Below are 8,466 nucleotides of genomic sequence, written 5' to 3'. Positions count from 1 at the left end.
TACTACCTCAGTCCCAGCCCCTACCCCAGCTTCAGGCCAAGCTCCAGACTCTACCCAGCCAGCTTCGGCCCCAACTTCAGGCCCTGTTGCCAGCTCTCAATCCCAATCCCTACCCCAGGCCCAGCCCCAGATTTAGCCCCAGACCCTGCTCCAGCCCCAGCCCCAGACTCAGACCCAGGCTCAATTTCAGCCCCAGCCCCAGACTCAGACCCAATCTCAGCTCCAGCTCCAGGCCCAAATCCAGACCCAATCCCAGACTGGATTACAGCCCCAGCCCCTGTCCCAACTCCTGCCTCAGCCCCTGCTTTATCCCCTGCTCCAGCCCGAGGCTCAAACCTAGACCCAATCCCAGCCCCTGCTCCAGCCCCAGCCCCAGACTCAGACCCAGCCCCAGATCCATGCCCAGACGCAGACCCACTCTCAGCCCCAGCTCCAGCCCCTGCCTCATACCCGGAACAGCTTCTCCATCTGTCTCTTGTCTATTTTTACCCAGGGGACCTTGGGAGGGTTGGGGTCTGAGTGCACAGACCCCTCACCCTCAGCCTCCCCCCCACAAGTCTCCAGCGGGAAGGGGGGCTTCTCATGTTCCCCTCAGCCTCTCTGGGCGACGTGCCGATCGGGGCACAGGGCCCAGCCTGCCAGCCGCCCCACCCTCCCTGCCTCCTGGAGTGGTAAAGGTCGGGTCAGCTCGGGGGCAGCTGTGCTGGCTGAAGACCCTGGAACAAAAATAAACAGAAGGGCGGGGGTGGCTTCTGGGCGGTGGGCTGGGCGCCAGGCAGGGGCTCCTCCCGGTCCTCCCAGCTCGGATCTCTGGACCCAGGGTCCTGGATATCAAACCCTCTAGCCTGCCCCCCACATGTTCTCTCCACCAACTGTACCTCCCCAAACAACAACCTCTGCCCAGCCCTGCAAAAGAGCACAGACCCTCTCCTGCCCCATCTCTATCCTCCTCCCCAGCCACCTCTCCGTCCCTGTCTTCACCTCCAGCCTTCTCCGACCCCAGCCTCCTACCCAATCCCTCCCACCAGGGTCAGCCTTCTCGCTGTCCCCAGTTCCCTTCTCCATACCAGTCCCCTCCCTTTCCCCAGTCTCCTTCCCTATTCTTCAGCCAATCCCTCTCCCACTTTCAATCAATCAATCAATCAATTGTATTTATTGAGCACTTACTGTGTGCAGAGCACTGTACTAAGCGCTTGGGAAGTACAAGCTGGCAACATATAGAGACAGTCCCTACCCAACAGTGGGCTCACAGTCTAGAAGGGGGAGACAGAGAACAAAACCAAACATACTAACAAAATAAAATAAATAGAATAGATAGGCACAAGTAAAATAGAGTAATAAATATGTACAAACATATATACATATATACAGGTGCTGTGGGGAAGGGAAGGAGGTAAGATGCAGGGGATGGAGAGGGGGATGAGGGGGAGAGGAAGGAAGGGGCTCAGTCTGGGAAGGCCTCCTGGAGGAGATGAGCTCTCAGTAGGGCCTTGAAGGGAGGAAGAGAGCTAGCTTGGCGGATGGGCAAAGGGAGGGCATTCCAGGCCCGGGGGAGGACGTGGGGCCGATGGGGGACAGGAAGGCTGAGTAGGTGCGAATGAGGTTGTCATTAATGTAACTTGGTGATAACAAGGGCCTTTTCCGGGGGTGGGGGTGGGGGGTAGTCAGTGTCAGGACTGGACCGGGAAGGGGGGTTGGGGGGCACTATAAGGAAGGTCGCTTAAGTCGGGGGGGGGGGGATGGAAGCAGGGGGCGTCTATGGTGGCGCTCGGAGGAGAGGATCCTTCCGGGAGCAGCGGGGGCCACGCGGTGTGATGGCAGGCGGGCCTCTCGGGAACGGAGTCCCGGGCGTCTATGGCGGGCCTCTCTGGAGCTCTGAGGAGAGGACCCTTCCGGGAGCAGCGGGGTCCATACGGTGTGATGGCGGGCAGGCCTCTCGGGAACGGAGTCCCGGGCGTCTGTGGGGGCGCTCTGAGGAGAGGATCATTCCTGGAGCAGCAGGGGCCAAGCGGTGTGATGGCGGGCGGGCGGGCGGGCCTCTCGGGAATGGAGTCCCGGGCGTCTATGGTGGCGCGCTCTGAGGAGAGGATCCTTCCAGGAGCAGCAAGGCTGCGAGGTGTGAAGGCGGGTGGGCCTCTAGGGAACTGAGTCCCGGGCGTCTGTGGGGGCGCTCTGAGGAGAGGATCATTCCTGGAGCAGCGGGGGCCACGCGGTGTGATGGTGGGCGGGCGGGCGGGCCTCTCGGGAACGGAGTCCCGGGCGTCTATGGCGGCGCGCTCTGAGGAGAGGATCCTTCCGGGAGCAGCAAGGCCAGGCGGTGTGAAGGCGGGCGGGCCTCTCGGGAACGGAGTCCCGGGTGTCTGGCGGCGCTCTGAGGAGAGGATCCTTCCGGGAGCAGCGGGGGCCACGCGGTGTGATGGCGGGCGGGCCTCTCAGTCTCTCCCCACCCCGCAATCATCAACAGGAGTAGTAGAGGTCTCTGGCACTTCCCTGGGAAAATCCTGGTGAGGGGCTTGGGGGCAATAGTCCAGATCTAACAGGCACAGCTGCCAGAGTAACTGTGGGGTGACTCACTGGGTCACTCACTCGGCTCCCACACCATTCCCTCCAACCTCAAGGCCCCTAATCCCTCCTTGTCTTCCTTGACCCCCAGGGAGAGCTTGGTTGTAAAGTAGACCGGTCCACCAGATGGGTGAAACCAAATGCCAGTGCATCAGCGTAGTAAGTAGTTCGTTTAGGTTGTCCCAGAGACCCAGCTAGTTCAGGTTCTATACCCACTTGCACTTAGTGTCAGCGAGGTCCAAACTGACCTAGGAATTGCAATCAACAGCATCATCAGAATCACCACCATGAATATTGGCATATACTGGGCACCTACTGTATGTGAGCATTTATTACAGTGTTTGCATGCAGAACATGCTCAATAAATACCACTGAATGATAGCAGAGCTTTGCGCAGGGAAACTACCAAGCAAAGAGCACTATGCTGTGCAGAGAATTAAACTGAACTCTTATTAGTTGCTAAGGGTGTACTGGGTTCTGGGGAGGATACAGTAGAAGTGGAAGATTCAGCTACCCTGCTCTTTCAAGCTCTCATCCTATCCCGTCTGGACTACTGCATCAGCCTTCTCTCTGATCTCCCATCCTCATGTCTCTCCCCACTTCAATCCATACTTCACGCCGCTGCCTGGATTATCTTTGTCCAGAAATGCTCTGGGCATGTTACTCCCCTCCTCAAAAATCTCCAGTGGCTACCAATCAATCTGCGCATCAGGCAGAAACTCCTCACCCTCGGCTTCAAGCCTGTCCATCACCTCGCCCCCTCCTACCTCACCTCCCTTCTCTCCTTCTCCAGCCCAGCCCGCACCCTCTGCTCCTCTGCCGCTAATCTCCTCACCGTACCTCGTTCTCGCCTGTCCCGCCATCGACCCCTGGCCCACGTCATCCCCCTGGCTTGGAATACCCTCCCTCTGCCCATCTGCCAAGCTAGCTCTCTTCCTCCCTTCAAGGCCCTACTGAGAGCTCACCTCCTCCAGGAGGCCTTCCCAGACTGAGCCCCCTCCTTCCTCTCCCCCTCCTCCCCCTCTCCATCCCCCTGTCTTACCTCCTTCCCATCCCCACAGCACCTGTATATATGTTTGTACATATTTATTATTCTATTTATTTATTTTACTTGTACATATCTATTCTATTTATTTTATTTTGTTAATATGTTTGGTTTTGTTCTCTGTTTCCCCCTTCTAGACTGTGAGCCCACTGTTGGGTAGGGACTGTCTCTATATGTTGTCAACTTGTACTTCCCAAGCGCTTAGTACAGTACTCTGCACACAGTTAGTGCTCAATAAATACGATTGATTGATTGATTCAGCCCTTACCCCCGAGGAACTTGTCATTGAATGGTAGAGATAGAAAAGAGGAAAACACAGGTCCAAATGGTAATAGCAGAAATAATTGCCAGTCCTCTGGAAGGCCTGGAGGATAGCCAGAGAAACAGTTGCAGGAGGGGTCTCTGGCTGGCATGTGATAGCAGGGTAGGAGTGGGCAGAAGGTCCCTGGCTAGCATGGAGCGGTAGTAAGGGGTGGACAGAGAGTCTCTGGTCAGCAGGGGATGACAGGGCAGGTGTGGGCAGAAGGTCTGTGGCAGTCATGGAGTAGTAAGGCAGGGGTTGACAGAGGGTCTTGGATCGGTGTGGAATAGCAGAGGAGAGGTGGACAGAAAGTTTCTGGCTGGAACGGGGCAGTAGGCAGAGCTGGACAGAAGGCCTCTGGCTGGCATGGAGCAGTAGGAAGGAGTGAGTTGAGGGTCTTGGTTTCGACTGGACCTGGAGGCAGGGATGGACAGAGGACCTCTGGTAGGCATGGAGTGCCAGGGCAAGGATGGGCAGAGGGTCTTAGGGTCTTGTCCTGGCACTAGGCAACAGGACAGGTGTGGACAGAGGGTCTCTTTCTGGAAGGCATGGAGGGAAATAGGGCAGGGCTTAAAAGAGGGTCGTGGGTCAGTGTGGTATGGCAGGATGGGGGTTGACAGAGGGTCTCCAGCTGGCATGGGGCAGTAGGTAGGAGTGAGCAGAGGGACTCTGGCAGGCATGGAGAGGCAGGACAGGGATGAGCAGAGCGTTTTGTCCTGACATCAGGCAGTGGGTCAGAGGAGGACAGGAGGTCTCTGGCTGGTATGGGACAGCAGAACAAGGGTGGACAGTGTTCACAAGCCTCACCCCTCTCACTGATTATTTGTGGGGGAGAAACTCTGAAACACTGATTGGGGTTTGGGGGAGACAGAGCTGGGGAAGAGGGAATCTGACCCAAGGCATCTACTTAGATTTAGGAAGTTCCCAGCTTCAGGCATGCTCCTGGGCTGGGAGGATTCAAACTAGTCTGGGACCCCCATTCTATATCAGTCATAAGGTCCCTCCCCAACTCAAACACACACACTATCACCAGGTCTAGGAATACCCAAAACTGACTTGGATTCCCCAGGCCCCCAAATCCCCACAGTTCCCCACTGATTAGAGTTGATAGCATGATTGACAAGTGCCAGGCAGAGGCTGGCTGGGTGAAAGCCAGGGCAGCTGTTTAGGGGGTATTTCTGTTCTCATGGCAGCCCCTACTATGCTGGTGGGGGCGGGTGGCAGAGGATGGAACTCCTCAACCCACACTCACACCCTGCAACACACACAGATACACGCAGATACCCTCACTCACACACACACACACACACACACACACACACACACACACACACACACACACACACACACATCAAGGCACACGTTCATATAGGCACAGACACACACTCAGCTTCTCACACGTGCCGCCGCAGTTGGTCACTGGCTGGGGAATGAGGAGGAGGAAACCACAGCAGGAACTGGCCTGGACGGGAGATAAAGGGAGGGGTGGGGGCGGGGGCTGGGGAGAGAGGAGAGGGAGACAGGAGGGGGAATTTCCGGCTAGCGCCTCCCAGGGTTTTTCCCCAGCTCCTCAGGGCAGATGGGATCTGAAAAAGGGTCCGGGGGTCCCACTCGCCTCTGGACTACCTGAATAGTCAGGGAGGGGGGCTGGCTGGCCCTCAGACTGAGCCCGGGAGATAAAGATTCAGCCTCAGGCTGAAGCCAGAGGAGTGTGAGTGGTTGGAGGGAGAAGGAAAAAAGCAGGAGACCCCACTTCAAGCCTCCCCCAACGTCTCAACCTATGCGAGAGAGAGAGAGAGAGAGAGAGAGAGAGAGAGAGAGAGAGAGAGAGAGTGTGTATGTGTGTGTAAGGGGACTGCCACACCTCTCTGCCCAGGACCCCGGGGTCTGGTAGTTCTGATGTGGGGCAGACCCTGCAACGGGGCCTCAGTTTCCCTGACTGTGAAAGGACAAGATCACCAGATACCGCAAGGGGGACGGGGACCTTAATTCCCTGGACCAGAACCCGGTAAAGCCGAGGGGACCCAAACTTGGACCCTTCCTGGGCTCTCAGGGCTTGGAGGGTCAAGGCCAGACGACTGGGCAGTCCCCGTGTCCGAACTCGGTGGACACTGTCCCACCGGGACCCGATAACAACTAACCCTGGGAAGGGAGGCAGAGCAAGCCGGGCTGGCTCCCCGGGCCCGTCCCCTCAGGCTGGGGTAACCCACCCACCTCTTCCAGGGAACAGCCTAGGTGGGCGGAAGGCTTCCCTCCCATCTCCGGAATCGCCTTCCCTGCAGGAGCTGGGGCGGGTCCAGGGTCCACCCTTTCTCTCCGGCCGTAATTCATTCAATCGTATTTATCGAGCGCTTGCTGTGTGCAGAGCACTGTACTAAGAGCTTATTGTGAGCGAGGCCTGGCCCAGGCATGACCTGAGGCTGCGCTGGGCGTCCTGACGCAGGGTGCAGCTTCCAGGCACTTTCCCAGCTCCCGCTGCGGACGAGACGGCCCCTCCCCCCTCCTTCCCAAGGAAAGGTGGCGGGAAACCGAGGTGACACAGAGCCCCATCCCAAGGCGCTCCGCCCCCTCCCCGAACCACCTAAGGCGTCCTGAAAAGAGAAGGGGAAACCTCTGGGGCAGAGCGTGGCAGCCCCGTACCACTGATTTCCCCCCCACCCCCCTTGAGCCCCCGGCGCTGGTTTCTTAATTGATTTATACGAGTTGGATCGGACTTTGGTTTTCTTTTAATCTCGACAAAGAAGAGACACAACGAGCGAGCCACCACACGGTGACGTGGATACACTCTATCGACTTTTCCCCCTGGGATAAAGGCGTTTATTTTCCTGTATAAAACAAAAACTAGAGCTTCACTTTCCAGTATCTGGAAATAAATAAAATCCTCTCGAGAAAGAGTGTCCTAGGCGTTCCCTAAAACGGAACGAAACGCGTTTCGCCTTTGGCAAAAGTTTCTCTCCCCCCCCCGCCTCCTACCCCCCACCCCCGCCCCGGAAAGTTTGTCCCGAAGTTGGGGTCGGGGACGTCACCAAGGCCTCCAGACGGACTGGCTGCGGTCCACGCCCGGGCTGGGCGCCTGTTTCCCGGAGCCCCCGAAGGCCGTGAGCCCCTGGACCGGGGAGGAGGGGGCGGCGGGGGACCCCCCCGCACTCCCGGGTGCCCCGCCGCCCCCGATGGGCCCCGGCGGGCTGGCAAACAGAGGCAGGACCGGACCGCCGGCGGCGGGGGAGGAGGAGGAGGCGAAGGCCGGACCGGGGATGAGGAAGGCGAACTGGCCGTCGGTGGCCGGGACGAGCTGGAAGCCGCCGTACAGTTTGGGGGACAGGGCCTCGGCCGGGGACATCTTGCAGGGGCCGGACCCGGGGGCCGCAGGACCGGGCATCTGGCCGGGCAGGGCCGGCGGAGGCGCCAGGTGGGTGGGCGGCGCGCCGGAGGGCGGGGGCGGCGGGTAGGACAGAGGCACTATCTGACCCAGGCAGGCGGCCAGATGGCTCAGCAGCCGCGACCGCACGTCCGAACTGACGCCCTCGCAGGTGGACAGGAAACGGGTCACCTCGTTCATGCACTCGTTGAATCCGGCGCGGTACTTTCCGAGGACCGAGGGGTCCGCGCTGAGCGCCGCTGCGGGGACACGGGGGACACGGGGGGTTAGTCGGAGGGGTCACCGAGCCGCCGGGACGCTTCCCCGAGACTGCCCCTCGCCCCGCGAGTGACCCCCTGCCCGCTCACCCGTCATCTGGGCCCGCTGAAGGCTCCGCAGGTGTTTGACGGTCATTTCCAGGATGTCCGCCTTCTCCAGCTTCGAGTGGCGGGAGCTCTGAGGGAAGGGAAGAGGGGGAGCGATGAGGAGGAGGGTCCCGACCCCGTCGGTCGCCCTCGCCCCCACCTCGACTTCGAACACCCCGACTTACATCCTTCTTGAGGGCGTCCAGGATGAGCGTCTTGAGTTGCCCCAAGCTCTCGTTGATGCGCGCGCGGCGTCGCTTCTCCATGATGGGTTTCGAGGACTGAGGCGGGGGAAAAGACAGACACGGGGGGAGGTCAGAGAAAAAGAGGAAGGGGGGTGGTCTCTGACCCTCGCCCCCACCCGGTCCGGTCTTTCCCCCCAACGTCGGCCCACCTTGCGATGCTCGCTGGCGCTCCTGGGCTTGTCCGGCGTCTGGCTGGAGCTGGCCGGGGCTCCGGCCAACGGGGAGGCGCTCGGTTTCTCCAGGGTGTCGGCAGGCATGTCGCGCACGAAACGGTCCCTTCGCGGGAAAAGGTGGTCCGGCTCTCTTTAAGGAGAGGATTCCTTTTTTTTTTTTTCCTTTTCCCGACGTGTGGGACGCCTGAGCTTCGCTCCCCCTCGCCCCCCACTCCCGCCTGGCCGCACTCCGGCCTCGGCCGCCGGGGCCGGGCCTATTTATGGGCCCGCCGCCGCCGCCCATTCGTGTGAAACCCTCTCGGCATTCTTTCCCACAGTGGCGCCAGCCAATGAGCGCCGGGCTCTCCCCGCGGGGGCCCGGGCCCGGCCGCCGATTGGCCGCCGCCCCCGCGAGCTGTCAGTCACGCGCTGGCCTCC

The 8,466-nt window shown here is 59.8% G+C and overlaps 1 protein-coding gene across 1 annotated transcript; it reads right to left on the bottom strand.

The window, feature by feature from the left end:
* Nucleotides 1–6,894: 6,894 nt before the first annotated feature.
* HES4 (hes family bHLH transcription factor 4) lies at nt 6,895–8,262 on the bottom strand. Its single transcript, XM_038746907.1, has 4 exons — nt 8,026–8,262; nt 7,817–7,912; nt 7,635–7,722; nt 6,895–7,526 (listed from the first exon to the last, which is right to left on the bottom strand). The coding sequence occupies exons 1-4, from the start codon at nt 8,131–8,133 to the stop codon at nt 6,931–6,933; spliced, it is 888 nt and encodes a 295-aa protein (XP_038602835.1). The 5' UTR covers nt 8,134–8,262; the 3' UTR covers nt 6,895–6,930.
* Nucleotides 8,263–8,466: the final 204 nt, after the last annotated feature.

Source organism: Tachyglossus aculeatus, chromosome 5 (genome assembly GCF_015852505.1).
Source record: "Tachyglossus aculeatus isolate mTacAcu1 chromosome 5, mTacAcu1.pri, whole genome shotgun sequence".
NCBI lineage: Eukaryota > Metazoa > Chordata > Mammalia > Monotremata > Tachyglossidae > Tachyglossus > Tachyglossus aculeatus.
Note: the sequence above shows the minus strand (reverse complement) of the source record. Positions and strands in the feature narration are given on the sequence as shown.